The 17,973-nt window shown below is 45.6% G+C and overlaps 1 protein-coding gene across 12 annotated transcripts in view; it reads left to right on the top strand.

Annotated features, from left to right (window-relative positions):
- PITPNC1 (phosphatidylinositol transfer protein cytoplasmic 1) overlaps positions 1–17,973 on the top strand; it is a 268,172-nt gene that overhangs the window by 187,875 nt on the left and 62,324 nt on the right. Inside the window, exon 8 of one of the 12 annotated variants that reach the window (XM_042917206.1) lies at positions 4,357–5,524. The exons of the other annotated variants lie outside the window; for them this stretch is intronic. Coding sequence (XP_042773140.1) covers positions 4,357–4,455 — 99 coding nt within the window. The 3' untranslated portion in view covers positions 4,456–5,524. Of the gene's footprint in view, positions 1–4,356; positions 5,525–17,973 lie in introns of those variants that run through there. 12 annotated transcript variants of the gene reach the window in all.

Genomic DNA, 17,973 nt, shown 5'->3' with positions numbered 1-17,973 from the left:
AAAAGCCTTTTAAAAATTGAGGAACTGTTCACATGTTGCAATGAGATGTCAAAAAACTTACTCAAGGTTGCACAATGAGTCTTTAGTTTTTCTTTCTTTTTTTTTTTTTTTTTACCCAGGTGGTATGGGTTTTATCAATCATATACCATGTGATTTTATTTCTATGCTTTGACTCATCACCGTAGTTTGTTTATATATATATAAACAAACTACGGTGATGAGTCTATATATATTTTTATATATATATATATTATATATATATATAATATATAATAAAATATAATAAAACTATATATATATATATATATAAAATTGTCAAGTTGGCTAACATACAGTGTATACAGTGCGCTCTTGGTTTTAGGGGTAGATTCCCATAATTCATCATTTATATACAACACCCAGTGCGCATCCCAACAAATGCCCTCCTTAATGCCCATCACCCATTTTCCCCTCTCCCCTGCCCCCCTGTTTTTCTTTTTTTTGTACCACAAAACAAGTTTTCAGTCCTCTTTCTTTCCAATGATATCCTGATTTCATTAATGAAATAGGGGGAAATATGAGCCTAATCAGAACTATTGTTACTAGCATCAACATTGATTCTATTCATTCAAAAGATATTTATGAATTGGAGATTTTTTTGAACTGCAGAAACCCTAGGTTCGCTGTGAGAAATTTCACTCTATGGGATGTGTCCTGAAATTTTGAAAGGGCAGATAAGATGATTTAGACTAGCCTTCTAAGTATACCCTTCTGCTAAGGGTTAGAGCCCAGGCTATGTGCCTCTCTAGATGTTTGTATACTACCCTATTTGTGCCTCCTTCCCTATCGCTTGTCATGCTAAATAGTAATTGCTCATTTAATCACTCATAAACTCATTTAAAGCTGAATAAGGTCAGATAGCATGAGTAATATCAACACATCTTTAAAGTACCTGGGAGCAATCTAACTTTCATAGACAAAAAAGGACATAACAAAGACGTGAATAAATGATAAATGCTTCATGTTCCTGGATGGCAAACTAAAGACAATAAAGAAGTAAGTCATTTTCTAAATTAACTTCCAAATTAATTGTAATGCCATTCAGAATCCCAACAGGATTGTCATAAATTAATTGTAAAATTGAAATGAGGAATAAAAGTCTAAAAATAACCAGAACAAATTTTGAACAAAGAACAAGAAGAGATTTATCCCACCAGATAACAAAACCATATTAAAAGAGCATGGTATTGGCACAAAGACAGGAGTAGATCTAAGGTGATGAGGGAAGTTTGATACATAGTAGATAAAGCAACTCAAATTATTAGGGAGATTAATTGGGTCATTTTCTCAGAAAATGAAGTTGAGTCAATTGACTATTCATACGGAAAAATAAAATTAGATCCCTACCTCACTCCATATGAAAAACTAATCTCCCAAAGAAGTTTACAAACCTAAGTATGGATAGCCATTAAAATCACTTAAGCATATTCTGTTTATGGATACATTTACATACCAAATGAAATATAAAATTTATCAGGTTCACCACAAGTTTACAATAACTGGCAGCCTGAGGTAGAAGGGGAAGAGATTTCAACTTTAAACGTGAACATTTCTTTGAAAAGAAAGGAAAAGGAGGGGCAGATTCAGAATCAAATGTGACAAAATGGTTACACGTGTTCGTTTTGAGTGGTGGGTAGTAGCTGTTTGTCATGGGATCCTTGGTATTCTTCTGGAGGTTTGTATCTTGAGTTTTGAAGAAAAAATACTCTTCCAACTCGTCGGTTCCACGAAACTCAAACCTCTCCTGTTTTCTGAGATCCTTTCTCAGTTCCCGTTGATTTGCAGTCGTTTTCCCAAATGCTTGGCTTTTCTTCCCCCTACATACAAAACCTAATTACTGTGGGAAAACAGTGCACTTCACTTAAAAATAAAGCACAGCTTTCCTGTTTATTTACCTAGAGCTTTGTGTTTATGTTTATTGAGCCCAATTGTTGGTACCTCAGTGAATGGATTGCTTACAACAGATGGTGGCCAACAACCTTTGGGTCTCGGAGCATTTTGGATGAGGACACTTTAGGAGTCTGCCCAAAGCTAGCAGCTGGCCAGGCCCATTTAGAAGGATGATGTACTGGATTCAGAGAACTCACCAGCCTTGGACCGAACAGAGTCCAAAGCGGGGCTCAGGCACTCCGTGACAATGGGGCTTCATTGTCCTGAACCTTCCCACTTCAGGGAGTCATTGGGAGGATTTGGTGAGAAGATGCATGTCAAATACTCCATAAACAGTGATTCTTTATCCTCTTTAACTTCAGTTACGCTTCATGAAAACCACTTGAGAGTTAGACTCTCAGAGATCGGCCAGCAGAGAAGTTGGTGGAGTTCTTCAGCGCAAAAGTGCTGAGTTCTCGCATTTTCAATGTCTGTAGTCTCTTCTCATTTTCCACCTTCCAGAATGGGGCATCCCCAGACATAAGCTGAGAAGTCACACGTCCCTGGGACCTTTGTGTTCACTTTGCCAAGGTCGAGGAGGGATTGAACACAGGCTGGAGCCTGGGACCCTCTGTCCAGTAGCTTCTTTACAGGAAGTTGGGAATTCCGGTTTCGGAGCCAGTCCTTCCTTGGCTCTCATTCACCTGTAGAGGATCTTGATTGGCACATCTTGGCTGCAAGACGTGACAGACATCTGTCCTGTCGCTCCAAAATAGTAACCAACAGGAGAGCTGCAGAATGGTGGAGAGATTCGGGCTGCACGCGCTGGAATCACACCAGTTGGGTTAAGACCAGTTGGCTTAGCTGGCGAAGGCATGTTACTTCACCTCTTAGTGCTCCCACAAATAGGTTTAATAACAGTTCCTGCTCATCGGTACTTGTGAAGATTGAATGCACTAAACGTGAAGAGCTTTCAGGATAGTGCTGGTTACACATAGTAGGATCTCGACGTGTCAGCTGTAACTGGCATTTCTCTATCTCGTCAAGTGTAAGGTGGCCACTGATTTTTACATGTCAGCAACCCTAAAAATGAAACGCATGTTGGGGTTGATGGCATTTCTGCAGTTATAACTGGCACCATTTTCCTTTTTTTTTCTTTTTTGGTGTTATAACTGGTAACGTCTTAGATTCAATGAATTCAGCATGAGACCTCCTCCTCCTGGACAGGACGTCCAGATGTCTGAACAGTGAATGTAAGCCCTGAATGGTGTTTGCAGGTAAAGTGCGAACGTTGTACCGGATTCTGCGGAAGAGAAGTCATTGATTAGTAAGCTGTTCAGGCCTGGCAGGTGGCGTGTTAACTTTTTCCAGGGCACTGACTGCCTTCCTAGTAAAGAGAATGACTTGATAGAGCTCTGAAAAAGGAACAGGTGGATCGTCTCCACTCACGGGTTCAGAGCCATCATTTTTGTCAAATGGATTTCTCTCTCAAATCCCTGGATATCATTGCGCCGATAAATACCCGCAAGGACAAAGCCGCTGCTGGTATTTGAGTCTTTAAAAAAAAAAAAAAAAATGGGGCAACGGGATGATAGGGGCTGACCTTATGGAAAAGAAGTTTCCGTAATGATTTCCAGCAGACATGATTTAAAAGCATTTCTTTCCCTTTGACGCACTGAAAGCGTTGCTTTCATGTGCTCCCTTACTTGTGCACGGACTGTGTGGGGTTTTTGGGGGGTTTTTCTTGTTTGGTTGGGTTTTTTTTTTGTTTTGTTTTTTAAGGTCACTTACTTATTTTGAGACAGAGAAAGCACACGTGTTAGCCAGGGAGGGGCAGAGGTGGGGGGGGGGGCAGAATCCCAAGCAGGTTCCGCACTGTCAGTGCCAAGCCCGATGGGGGCTCGAACCCACAAACCATGAGATCGTGACCTGAGCCGAAACCAAGTCAGATGCCCAACTGACTGAGCCCCCCAGGCGCCCCCACAGACTATGTATTTTAAGCAAGCACATGTCAGCCATTGCGCACCAAATTGGACACCTGATCTTCTGAGACTAATGGCGATTCTTTCTGACTAATATTAAATATGAGTCTTTCTGACTCATATTTACATCATATTTCCACACTAATACCCACTGAAGGACTGTTTCTAGCCCATCAGACTTTACAGCCATTTTGGCACATAAATTTGTTAAATAGAAACTTCATGAAGCTGCGTCTGAAGATCTCCCATCTCGTTCCCAGGTCTTCAAAGAGACTGTCGTAAATACCTTCGGAATATGTACATTATGAGGAATCATTTTAATTTCCTTTAGCTATTCCCATTAGATTGGTAATAAGTAGATATTGAAAAGCATGAACGAAATGCCATCATGGAGTAGATACTCAGGGGGTGAAACCAAATAACTGACCATTCGGTGCTGAAATGTTTTATTGTCCCTCACACCTAGGTTCAGAGGAAATCAGAAATCTGTCACGAGTTTGAGTTTGTTATGAACTCAACTTCACCTTGGTTGGCATGTGAAAACTACAGTGAAACATCGAAATGAAACATGAAACATACTAAGGAAGGTCCTCAGGAATGCAGGACCCTGGCAAGATTGATTTTTCTAGTAACTTAATTTTGATTTATATATGAAGCCTTGTTTTCAACACCTAGCTAAATCTGCTTAGAACCATCTGGGTCGCTTGAAATAGATGATGTTAAACCAGATACACCAGTTGCACACATGATATGCCTTTGTTGAAGGTTTTCGTAACTGAGATAGAAAACAATTTTGGTTAAAAAAAAAAAAAAAAGTTGTCTTGTGATACCCAGGAGTGGCTTAATACTCTGTTTGGGTTAAGTGTTCATGTAACTGCATGTTGCTTCCTGTTTCTGAGATTTGCTCTTATTATTTGAGCAATCGTACTATTAGAGAAGAATATTCTCTCATACGGTTAAGGATAAAAAAATTAATTAGTGACTGGGTACAGATTTTTGGAAGTTGTGGTTTTTTGCCAGGTTTGTTCTCTAGCTGCCTGGAAGATTGTGTCTTCTGGTGCCCACTTTGTAAGTTTGCACCGTGGGGTGTTGAGGAACAGAATGTTACAATGGGTTAGAATTATCATGAAGTACTTGTGCAAACAGGAAGGTCCAATGTAAAGGGCTTTTTAAAGTCTGTGGGTTTTATCTCGTACCAAGCCAGTGCCCTCCTCAGATAACAGGTGTTTAGTTAGTTACACTGGGCAAAGTCAAGAAGTGGTTCTGTTGGGCAAAACCTTCGGGGACTTGAACGGGTTTTTCCTGCTGCAGAGTTGGGGTCAGGTGGCCGAAGAGTCCTACTTTGTCTCAAGGGCAGTCAGCACCTGCCTTAAAAGGTGGAGGAAGCAGAGCTGTTGTCCACAGACCTGAATTGACTTGTGTTGTCCCCGACCATTATTATTCCAAACTGACAAGAACGTTAAGCCTTCTGGTTTAAAGACTGTTCCCTTGGGTGTTTCTTATTCCCTGGAGATGGAGTAAATTCTTATGTTTTGAACATTCTTCCCCCTGGATTTTCCTTACCCAGTTGGATCAGTTCTTTTTTTTTTTAATTTCTTAAATGTTTATTTATTTTTGAGAGAGAGAGAGAGACAGACAGAGGACAAGAAGGGGGGGGGGGCAGAGAGAGAGGGGGAGACACAGAATCAGAAGCAGGCTCCAGGCTCTGAGCTGTCAGCACAGAGCCTGACACGGGGCTGGAACTTGCAGTCTGTGAGATCATGACCTGAGCCGAAATAGGTCACCCAACCGACTGAGCCACTCAGGCGCCCCCCCCCCCCCCCCCCCCCCCCGCTCCCCCGGCCGTTGGATCAGTTTTTTAAATGATAATGAATATTCTGCACCAAACAATTGATAAAACCACCTATCACAATTCCTACAGTTAATAGATGCTTAGTAAATACCAGTTATCTTCCTTGATCCCCATGTCTCCACTTCCCAGTGAGAACCTGGGGAGTCCTTTATTTTGCACTGAAAGGAGAAGATGACCTCAATAGTGCATTAATTCATTGCAGCATAAAGTGGAAGATGCTATAGAGAACACAGGAGGGAGGGTGGGACTGGAAAGAAAGGCAGGATTGTAATGCAGGCAGAGGCTAGTTGAGAAAACAGGAGGTTTGCAGTAGATCAGATGAGAAGGAACACCGCCCAAAGCTTAAAGAAAGCAGTGACAGCAGAAAGAGGGAGAGGGTAAATTAGGAGGAGAAAGAGACATGGGTGCCAGATTAAATTTGGGAATGGGACAGGAAGACCAGCTCAGGGGTCTGCGATAATTCAGGATTTTGCCATGGATAGGTGATAGTGTCACAGCTAGGTAGTAGGATTTAACCCCAAGCAATCTGATTACCCTCAACTACCTCTCTGGAGACTGCGGAGATAGGCAAGAATAAGTCCGTATCTACTCACATTGTAATGAAACTGCAGGATATCAGAGATTTTTAAAAAGTCATTAGAAGCTGCTTCAGAAGAAAGATCACACACGAAGGGACAGCAATAACCCTGACTGGACTTCTCTGATTTAGCAACAATAGATGAATGAAGTTATTGAAGATATATTTGAGAAGTGAACCCAGGGAAAGGCACGGGGTACAAGAAACAAATGTGGGCCCATCAGCTGGTAAAATATAAATGAACTCTTGCCCGTGAAATATAGAGAGGAAAGAACCAGCAGGTGGGTGAGAGTTTGGAAGCAGGAGAAAGAACCTGCTCCCAGAAGTTAGAGGGGATGGTCTTCCTGAAAACCTCCAAGAGACGAGGAGAGGCCAGAGGGCGGGGATATGTCTCCAGGGAAGGGAAAGAGGTGGCCATGCCTGATGACCTCTCCTTTCCAGGAATGTGAGAAGAAGTGTCATCCACTGAAAAGGAAGGACTTAGGAAAAAAAGGACTTAAGGAGGCCGATGAAAGTTCAAGATAACCTGTGTGGGAAATAGAGGAGGGAGCCGACTCCAGAGGAGTTAAGAGGATGTCTTGAAAGGTTTGGCAGTCTGGTGGTTTGGGGATTTTTGAAAGAGTTGGTGCCACCAGCCTAAGGAATTGTGTCATTTTCCCAGTTGTGCTTTGCAGCCGACATGTGGGAGCAGAGGAGATGGTTGGACTGATTCGGGATTTGCTTTCAGGGTGGGCTCAGCAGGCTATGGAAAAACCGAGTGAGTAAGTGAAAGTCGAAATGAGCCTTGAGACCAGTGGAAGCTCTCGGGGAGTGGAGGGCCCAGCAAGGTCAAGGTGAAAGTGCCTGGGAGTGAGGTTGAGGCTGGAGAAAAGGCAACTAGAGTTTCCAGATTTCGGACATGGAATCACTTCCAGGAGATCCAAGACCAGGCTGGGGCTTGGGAGGAAGCGGGTAAGAAGTAGAATGACGTGAAGGTCGTTAGAGGAGGAGCAGAAAATGCACTAGGCTCTGCCCTTTTTGGGGGGGGGGGGGTGGGTCGTCCACGTGGACTCTGAAATCACAGGTTATGGGCATGAGTCGGGGTAAAACAGAACCTTGAGTGTGGCTCCTTGGACCTTGTTCAGTGAATGGAGGGGCCAAGGTTTTCCAGATCGGTGGTCTGTAAGTAACACGCGTTGGCAGTGAGACGTCGCAACTAGAAAGCACGAGCCTAGCAGCACGTCCTCCAAGTGACCAGTGGCCTCTAGGAATTCACTCCCCAGGAGTCTTCGTAATCATTTTCTGGGCACGGCTTGATGAATGATTCCGAACATGCCGTCTCTTCAACACTGAGCTCTTGGTCCTAAGGGAGTCCACCTCCTCTCCTCCACGCCGGCCACCCGGCTTGTCCCACCCGGCGCCAAGCCGCGGGGGCTGCGGTGTTTGCTGCATTGCAGACCCTAAGCCCCCGCTTCACCAGAGCCGCGGGTTCATTTGCTCAACCTGAGCAGCCATCGCAGAATTCGACATTTCTCTCACACCTTTTACCCAGGTTCCAAAGTCCAGCTTGCTGACGTGGGCGATGAAGGCAGGGCCCCACCTAATGGCCCTTTTGCAAAGTACAGGAGGAGCAAGCCGACTCTCCTGGGCCCCTCTTGTCAGCCAAAGGGAGGCAGAAGGGTAGAGGGTACCAGCTGGCCCCAGCTAGGAAGCACCGTGTTCAAGAGTGGGGGAGTAATAGTGATGATAGTCATGTGGGTATTGGCAGGAATAGTTACTGAGCATGAGCCCAGCATCCTGCTAGCCTATCTATAGCCATGCTCTTACTCAAAGCTCACAACTATTATTATCCCCATTCTACAGCTGAGAACTGAGTCTTAATGAGAGCAAGTGGTCTGCACATGATCAGAGCTAGCAAGCGTCAGCCCTGGGACTTGATTCTAGGTCAGTCTGGCCTTGGAGCACAAAGTCTCGTATAACTAATATGCTATATTTGGCTCTCAAAATTGAATTATAAGACCGTATGTGGAATCTGCTACCTGAGTTTTTCAAGCCCGGCTGAGGGTTTAAATTTTCATAGAGAGGCAAGGGAAATAGTCCCTCCCACGTTACAGAAGCAATGTCGGGAAAAAAACGTTTTTTTCCTCCTTCCAAGTTTTATAGGGCAGCAAATACTCCTGAAAGGGATTGTAGTTGTCATGATATCCTTTATGATCTTGTTTTTTCAAAAAGTCTTTGTTGGGAGGAATTTTCGCAGAGGTTTAGCGCCTTATAAAGCATGCTTATCAACCGGAATAGTCAGGAAAACGGCTTTCCAAACGTGTCTTCAGTTTTTATACAGAGTTAAGTGTGGATGGAAGGACAGCTGGGTCATCTTGCGTCCAGCTCAAATCAGATGCCGGGGGTTAGAAGGATGGTAAGCCGGTGACACGTGCCAAGGAGATGAAAATGATCAGATTCTGAGAAAAGAAGGACCTGGGTGGAAACACCATGATAGGGGAGAGAGAGAGACCGGCCCCAGAGACCCAAAGGCAAAGGAAACGAGTTAAAAATAAAACGGGGCTAATGATAAACCTGAGGGCTCCTTGACAGGAGCAAAGTTGAAACGACAACTCTATTCCTAGAGCCCGACGTCCGAACAATTTATTTTTCCTACCTTTTAGTCCCCGTGCGCCTTCCTCGGCTGACATCGAGTGCCAAAGGACATCTCAAAATATCCACAGCCACAACTACTCAGCACATCTCACCATGTGGGGAGGACAACAGTTCTGCAAAAGTCTTTGTCCTGAACTGTTTATGGATTTTCCATAGTCTGTGCAAGACTTTGAACACATGCTGCCTGCAACTGGCAGCTGCCACCCGGCCTAGGGATGACCTCGCCCCTGAGGCAGGAGAGTCCTCACTGGCTTTATCGTGACTTGCCCCTGTTTTGCATATTCACCCTGACCTTTTCTTAATGAAGATTTCAGTTGGGAGAAATTACGTTAATGGCTCACGTGTTGCTGTCACCCTTCCAAATGCCGTGCGTTTGTGTGGATGGGGCGCCTGCCTGGTTCAGTCAGTAGAGCGCGGGGCTCTTGATCCCGGGGTCGTGAGTTCGAGCCCCACGTTGGGTGCAGAGATCACCTAAATGATGGGAGTGGTAAGTAAAGGCAGTCCAGTAAGTGCTTGTATTCGTTCTGGGCTGTGCCTGGGAGTCATAATGGGCAATACAATAATATGTAATGGGCAGGAAGACAGCTCTTGAAACCGTGTGGGAAAACTCCATCAGTGCCAGACCAAAAAACACCTCCTGCCGTTATAAAAAGTTGGGTGAACTCAATAGGCACTCATGGAGCTCCCGTTAAGTGACCACCAAAGTGTAATATCCCAGCACTTAAAGTTAGGAGAGCCTTGTGTTACATGTTATCTCAGTTAATATTCACAACATCTTTTTCTAAATCTTTAAAAAATCTATTAAAAAAATTTTTTTGACACTTATTTCTTTTTTGAGAGACAGAGAGAGACAGAGCACAAGTTGGGGAGGGGCAGAGAGAGAGAGAAGGAGACACAGAATCCGAAGCAGGCTCCAGGCTTCGAGCTGTCAGCACAGAGCCCGACGCGGGGCTCGGGTTCAAAAGCTGTGAGATCACCACCTGAGCCGAAGTTGGCTGCTTAACCAACTGAGCCACCCAGGCGCCCCTCATTCACAATATCTTAAGGTAGATACTGTTATTGCTCAGTTTGTACATGAGGGCGCTCCTGTTGAAAGATATTTAAATGAATTGCCCAAGACCACATGATTAATAACTGACAGAACTGAGGTCCCCAGTGTTTTCATTCTATGTCCTTTGATCTTTCCACATTCCACCTCAGCTGCCAAGAAACAGATCGTGTGGCCAGAGTGCCCCTCAGTGGGAAGCGTCAGAGATGGGGAAGATTTCTGCCCTACACCGGCTGTCTGAATGAACACAACAGTGGGCCATGGGTGATAAATGAAAGAATTATTCACTAGTTCGGTTGAAAAAGTCTTCAGTATGTAAACAAGTCTTACATAAGTCATGAAAAATGGGGTTGAGGAAAATGAGACAGGAGAGTAAAGGGACAAAAATATTTTCTTTATCAAGCCTTAAGGGAAAACACTCTTTTTAAAATACCTAATGTGGCATTTCTCTTTAAAAAAAAGAAAAAACGTTAAGACAAGTGACCCTTCTAAAAAATTTTTTTTTTTTTAGTATTTATTTATTTTTGAGAGACAGAGTGCAAGCAGGCAGCAGAGGGGCAGGGAGAGAAAGAGGGAGACACAGAATCCAAAGCAGGCTCCAGGCTCCGAGCCGTCAGCACAGACGCGGGGCTCGAACCCACGAGCCGTGAGATCATGACCTGAGCCAAAGTCGGACGCGTAACCAAATGAGCCACCCAGGCGCCCCCATACACGTGACCCTTCTTAACCCAAATCCCAAATTCAAATACATTCCAAGAGATGTTTAGGGAATGAAGCATCTCACAGAGAATGAGCTTTTCCGAAGAGCCCTACAGAAGCACCCTTCCAGGCCAAGTAGTCTATAAATGCAGGCTGGGGACCCCTGGGCCACATGTGGATGACCAGGCATGGAGTAAGGGCCCTTTGCCTGGAAGACTGTACGTCCATCTCAGAAAACACTTCCAAAGCCGAGCTTCATAATGGAAACACTAAGAACCTGCTATCAGCAGCCACGATATTAAACAGGCACAGAGCCAACAGCAATGGCTCAGAGCCAGGGAGGAGAGATTAACATCACAAGTAAGAGATTTTAGGCTCTGGGCCAGGAGAGGTTTTTTTCCTTTTCATTAAAAAATAATAATAAAAAAGGCAGAGAGAGAGAAAAAAAAATGAAGGAACGGTGCGAAAGAATTCTTGCTTAGCAGCCCTCTTTCAGATTGTTCTCCTCCGACGTCCAGATAAGCAGAGAAACAAACCACCGTCTGTCTGCAAAGTAAAAATGGCCTTCGAGGTAGCCCTTCCGGCCAGCCGCTCTCTGCGTCCTTCGTTGGCCCAGGCGCAAAGGGAAAAGAATGATCAGCAGGGCCCATTTTTCCACTTGGAGTTGGAGAAAACACCATTTGAGCAAAAATTCAGGCGGCCGCCTTCTCACCCTGTGGAGCTCCGAGGAAGGCGGTGGGGAGCCTGGGGCACCCGTCACCTGGGATGATGGCACGTCGATACGGGGCCCAGTAAGACCTGTTGCAAGGCGGCACTTTTCTAACAAGCTGGATCCTTTAGGGCGCAGCCTTCTGAGATTTCGGGGGAGGTAGTCAGCCCCAGGAGCTTGAAGATGAAACCGTGCCTAGGCAGCGTTTTCCAAGAGACGTTAGGGCTGCCCACCCCCAGTCTCAGGGCACCCCCCATCTCTGAGCAGCCCCGATGGGCGGGGCATCCTCTGTCGCCAGTAACTCTCGAGAATCGAAGAGGTGCCCAGTTCCCCAGTTCAGAAGTTGCCTCTGGCATCTTAGCCGCTTTCTCCAAACCAGCAAACAATTTCTTGCGACCTTCTCTTAAACCTTCTTCTTTTTTAGTTAAAAAACTTTCAAACCTACAGAGCAGTTGCGAGTGAGTCTAGATTCACCCGTTGTTAACATTTTTCCACGTCTGCTTAGTCTCTCTCTATGTATAAATATTAACACTTCACTTTTTTTTTTTCCAGAATCCTTTTGAGAGTAAGTTGGGGACATCATGACCCCTCACCCTTAAAATACATAAGTGTGCGGTCTTAGCAATGAGGACTTTCCCTGGGGTACCTGGGTGGAGCATGCGACTCTTGATCTCAGGGTTGTGAGTTTGAGCCCCATGCTGGGTGTAGAGATTACTTAGACATAAAATCGATGAACAAAAAAAGGACAGCGGGGTGCCTGGGTGGCTCAAGCAGTTAGGCATCCAACTCAGGTCGTGATCTCAGAGTTCATGAATTTGAGCCCTGCGCTGACAGTGTGGAGCCTCCTTGGGATTCTCTCTCTCCCTCTGTCTCTCTCTGCCCCTCGCGCGTACCCTTTCTCTTTCTCTCTCTCAAAAATAAGTAAATATGGGGCGCCTGGGTGGCGCAGTCGGTTAAGCGTCCGACTTCAGCCAGGTCACGATCTCGCGGTCCGTGAGTTCGAGCCCCGCGTCAGGCTCTGGGCTGATGGCTCGGAGCCTGGAGCCTGTTTCCGATTCTGTGTCTCCCTCTCTTTCTGCCCCTCCCCCGTTCATGCTCTGTCTCTCTCTGTCCCAAAAATAAATAAAAAAAAAAAAAAATAAGTAAATAAACACGGTGGGGGGAGGACAAGGACTTTCCCTTTCGTAACCATAGTGCAATGATTAAATTCTGGAAATGTAACAGTGATGCAATGCTATTATCTGATACAGACTCATATTTACATTTCGCCAGTTGTCCCAACGATGACTTTTATAGTGAACAAAAATAAAAACCTTCAGGTTCGTGTCTCAACACAGGCACACACGCTGCGTTTAGTTGCTATTTCCTGTGGTCTGGAGGTCTTTCCTCAGCCTTCTCTGTCTTTGGTGACACTGACAGTTGAAAAGAAACACAGGCCGTGTTTTGTGAATGTTCCTCGTTCTTGGGTTTTCCTAACTGTGTTCTCATGATTAGATTCAGACCTGCATCTCTGGCAGAAATTCTTTTTTTTTTTTTTTTCTTTTGTTTATTTATATTTTTTTGTGTGAGAGAGGAAGAGGGAGAAGGAGAGGATTCCAAGCAGGCTCCACACGCAGTGCAGAGCCCAACTCGGGACTCGATCCCACGACGCTAGGATCACGACCCAAGCCGAAATCACCGAAATCAGCCACCCAGGTGCCCCTTGCAGGAATTCTGTAACAGCAATGTTGGGTCTTTGTGGACTCTCAAAATGTCCTTTCCCCAACACGTATGGCTTCCCTGTGTTTCGTTTTCTGGCCTTTGAGAAGACTCTGGCCTCCTTCCGTTTTCCAAGCTGCATTCATCGCAGAGCTGCGTGGCACCGGTGTGAAGGGTTGGTGTCAGCCAAGGCTCAGGCTGACGCGTTCTCCCAGCACTGGAGGCGTGATGGCCACTTGGTCTGTAAAGTCACCTGAGAGAGAGCAGGAAGAATCCCAAAGCAAGGGCAACAATGGACTTCTAGCCTGGCCTCTTGCTTGTGCAGATTGCTGACGAATCCGTAACAGGATTGTTCAGAGGAGAAATGGGTCTGACTGGATTAGGGAAAAAAAGACCAAACTCCCTCCATTTGCCTTATGTACCCATGTTGCTGAGCTTGGGAATTCTATTTGGATGGTTTTACCTCCCCACTATTCCATCCATCTCATTTTTCTCCATTCCAACTACTGTTACTCTAGATGACATCCTTCTCTCTTTTCTAGAGCAGTCTCACTAAACCCACCTCCCACAGAGTTGTCTGACGGGATCCGCGTAGAGCCCAAATCGGAAAATTTCACAGTGGCTTCCATTGCCGGGATAGAATTCCATCTGACCACTACTTTCCCCTGCAGTTTTTTTATTCCATATTCCCTGCCTCAACTTAAAGGCCCCCAATATCAGATGTTTATAGAAACTTCAGCACAGCACCACCTGGGAGCTTCTTAGATAGAATCTCAGGTTCTACATCAGAGCCACTGAACCAGAACCTGCATTTTAGCAAGATTTCCCAGATTTGTGTCCACAAGAAAGAGCAGGAAGGGCTATTTAGAACGTGCTGGAAGGGACCGTTCTGTGCAAGATCTTAGGTTGCCCCTCAGGCTCTTACTGTCCTTGGTACTGAGGCCTGAGGCTCAAACTATTCTTTGATCCAAGGGATTCAGCCCCTAAAATCAAATGTTGCAATCATTTTTCCTAATTTGCAAAAAGAAGGAAATTTCACCGATGAGTTTTTTTCTGTTTTTCTTTTTTTCCATCACAATTTTTCTCCTAAACTTTGACATCCGCTACTACTTCCTAGTTAACAGGATAGTCCTCCGCTGGCCGACAACAAAATGGATGGACTAACAGCTAACAAATGCTAGTGTTAAAACTCAAGAGTTGATGGGGGCGCCTGGGTGGCTGAGTCGGTTAAGCGTCCGACTTCGGCTCAGGTCATGATCTCACGGTTCGTGGGTTCGAGCCCCACGTCGGGCTCTGTGCTGATGGCTCAGAGCCTGGCGCCTGCTTCGGATTCTGTGTCTCCTCTCTCTCTGCCCCTCCCTGCGTGCGCTCTCTCTTTCTGTCTCTCTCTCAAAAATAAATAAACATTTAAAAAAATGAAAACTCGAGTTGATGGTCCAACAGTTCAGTTTGGCAACAGCAAAACGTTAGGTTTGATTACGTAGGAGGCTTTCATGCCAGAGAGAGGCACGGGTGAATGATATACATCAATTGTGTAGCATAGCCCCCACTACCCTGGGGCCGCAGGTGCTCATAGTGCTGGGGCACCTTCTGGGACCTAGGCAGTGACCATCTTTTTGCCGGACTCATTGAGATGCTGCTTGTCCAGATCTGCAGAATTCAGTGAATTGCAAAACTTTTGCTGTCACCTGTCAAGTTGATTTCATCCTTCCACGGCCAGCTCGCTCTCCAAGCTGATACAACCAGGACATGTACACGGGGTTCTCCAGCTTGACAAGTGGTTTTTAAAACAAAAATCGCAATGAACCTGTTGCCACTTGTTAGATTTGACTTTAGTTGAAGAGACCTCAGAGGCCTGAAGCTGAAAGATAACTGTGCCACCTTTCCGTGAGTGTCAATGATCTGTGACCTTCTGATGGAACAAAAGTAGCAACAGCTGAGACAAACTACTTATGTAGTGGTAGTCTCCCCCTGGGAAGTCCACCAGGAAGCCACGCATTGGGATCTCTGGGAACCCAAGAACTGAACCACAACCAAATGTCACCCCCCAAAATGAATTCATTGTTCGCTACGTGTACTGTGGCTTCAGTAATCGGAAGCCTTGGCAGAGGCTGTGAACTGGAAAGATGAGTTGGTGTGAGTCAGGTAGGGAGGAGGAGGAAGACCCCGGTTGTGGAAGGTTGAAACAGTGAGTTAGAAAACCGTATGCTTATCATGGGGAGGAGGGCACGCCTGGGGCCGTGAAGACAGAAAGGACAGTCCAGGCAGTATGAATTGATAGGTGGACGCAGGTGTACTAATGCCAGACATTTGTGTAGCCTTTTGGAGCATTATGAGATGCACCTTCACATCCATTGTCTTATCTGGTTCTGATGGCCCAGTGAGGGGGCAGGACGCATAGAGCGTTGACTTCCAGATGATGATATGGGGACCTCGAGGGGTTGTAGGAACACACAATTGCTAAGCCGTGGGACCTAGAGTGGGACCAGATGTTTGGACCCCTGAACTGTGATGAAGAAACCATTCTAACATATTGGGAAGAAAACTCACAGGGGAGCGTGTGGATGGATAGATAGATGTGTAGGGATGGAAAATTTTCCCTTCCTTCCTTCTAAGTTCTTTGACCTAATAATGGACAGAAGACAAATTTAAGACAGAAGCGAAACAAATTTAATTTCGTATGCACAGGAACCCTATACAAATATGGGTCTCAAAGAAATGACCGGTGCGGGGGGCTTGTCTACCTTTTAGACAAAGAAACAGTAAATTTGTGAAAACATTGACCAGATAAAGGGGTTTAGGCTTGGAGCAGTAAGTTAGTGAAGAAGTAACAAGTGTGTTTATACAGCCTCTTGGCTCTCTACCTTCCCTGTTTCTGGTGTTAAGGATGCCATCTACCCTCCGGGTACAAGGAAGGTGCCTTTCACCTGGGACATTTATCTCCTGCTTTCAGGGGGACGAAGAAGGGTCACAGTGTGCTTCTTGAACTGGCTGTCTCTCAAGTAACTTTTTTTTTTTCTTTAAATATTTATATTTGAGACAGAGAGCAAGCGGGGAAGGATCAGAGGGAGACAGAGACAGGCTCCAGGCTCTGAGCTGTCCGCACAGAGCCCAGACGCAGAGCTCGAACCCACAAACCATGAGATCGTGACCTGAACTGAAGTCAGATGCTTAACCGACTGAGCCACCCAGGCGTCCCTCAAGTAACTTTAATTCAAAATGAAACGGCATATTTTGGGGTGGCATATTGTGTTCCCCTTCCGATAGACGGGATGGTGGAGGCCTGGATGGATTGGTTGGATGGATGGATGGATGGATGGATGGATGGGTGGATGGATGGACGGATGGACAGACGGATGGACAAATGGATGAATGGATTGTGGAAACCAGAGTCTCAAAAGATATGAAAGTTAGCAGCACCTGGCTGGCTCAGTGGGTAGAGGATGTGACTCCTGGTCATGGTCATGAGTTTGAGCCCCATGTTGAACATAGAGCTTATTTAAAAAAAAAAAAGGGGGGGGGTGGGGAGGAAGTTATGAGGTCCTGCATTCCTCCAGGTGAATAGAGAATAGAAGGAGATGGGTTGGTGAAATACAGAAGCAGTGAGTTAATCAAACTTAGCGCCTGAGCAGATGTGAGGACAAGGAAGAAGTAAGAGCTTAGAATGCCACCCAAGTTTCTATTCTGGGTGATTCAAGGACCACGGAGGAGCAGACTCAAACCCTAGAACCAAGAGAGTAGGGATGGGGATGGCAAATGTAGTTTTCATATTTAATTTTGAGTAAAACCAGAGATAGGTGTCCAACAGTCAGTTGGTACCAAAAGGTCTGGAATTCCGGAAAAATGCCGGGGTTATTGAGGAGATTCGTTAGGTTCTTAGCAATCAAAGATTAACATTTTTATCACAGGCGTTCCCTGTAGCATTATCAATGGTGTGGGAAAGGGGACAAAAAGTTGGGGGGGAAGGAATGATCTTAAAGAGTTAACAGTGGGAAGACGATTTCATTTATATTACAGGGATATAATGAAATGCGATTCAGACTTTCAAAGTGTCAGCCTTGTGGGCTTTTTTCACAGAGCAAGGCTAGGTCAAAATGAAGCGGGCTTTGCCTGCTTTATGTCATTGATCCCTCACCGCTACCCCAAGAGGAAAGATCTGGTGATGCTTTACTTTACGGATGAGAAAAATGAGGTCCGGCTGTCTTCAGTATCCTGCTACAGGTCACCCAGCCAAGCAGCAGAGCCCGACCACAAACCCAGGTCTGCTGACGCTGGGGTCCGGGCTTGCCATTGTTGTGCTGTATTACCTCTCTATGGAATTTTCTTCCTCTATTTCCCATAATAAAGAAGTATTATGCTAAGGAAAAAAGAGAAAAGGTTGTTACTACAGGAATGACATCACGGACAGTCCAAAGTTGACCCCTGTGCTGGCCTGTCAGGGCAGGAAAGACACAGCAGAGGGCAAAGTCCTCCCTGCCCAACGACGGAAAGCAGCAGCGACGTGCCCCTTTGGGGGCGTCAGGCCTGATCACGCACCACCTTGGGAAGAGCTTGGGAGGCTAACCGTCTCCCACCTGCTGGCCCATGTCTCTCTTATCCAGTCCTGGAGCAATCCTTCTGGAGCCTTCCGGCTGGCTGCCTGGGGCCCGCCCGTGGAGCTCAGCCAGGAGGCCTTGCACAGTTCCCCAACTTTGCCTCGAGAGGTATTTAGAACCAATCCCGCAGAAGGGAAAACCAAACAAAACACAACCTACCAGGCAAATGTAACAATTTGTTCCTTTATTTTGTTTTTTCTGACAGTAGATGCAATCTATCATGATTCTGAAGCGGTTTTGGGCTGATGCCCATTCCATTGTTTGGCCCAGA

Source organism: Panthera leo, chromosome E1 (genome assembly GCF_018350215.1).
Source record: "Panthera leo isolate Ple1 chromosome E1, P.leo_Ple1_pat1.1, whole genome shotgun sequence".
Classification (NCBI taxonomy): Eukaryota; Metazoa; Chordata; class Mammalia; order Carnivora; family Felidae; genus Panthera; species Panthera leo.
Note: the sequence above shows the minus strand (reverse complement) of the source record. Positions and strands in the feature narration are given on the sequence as shown.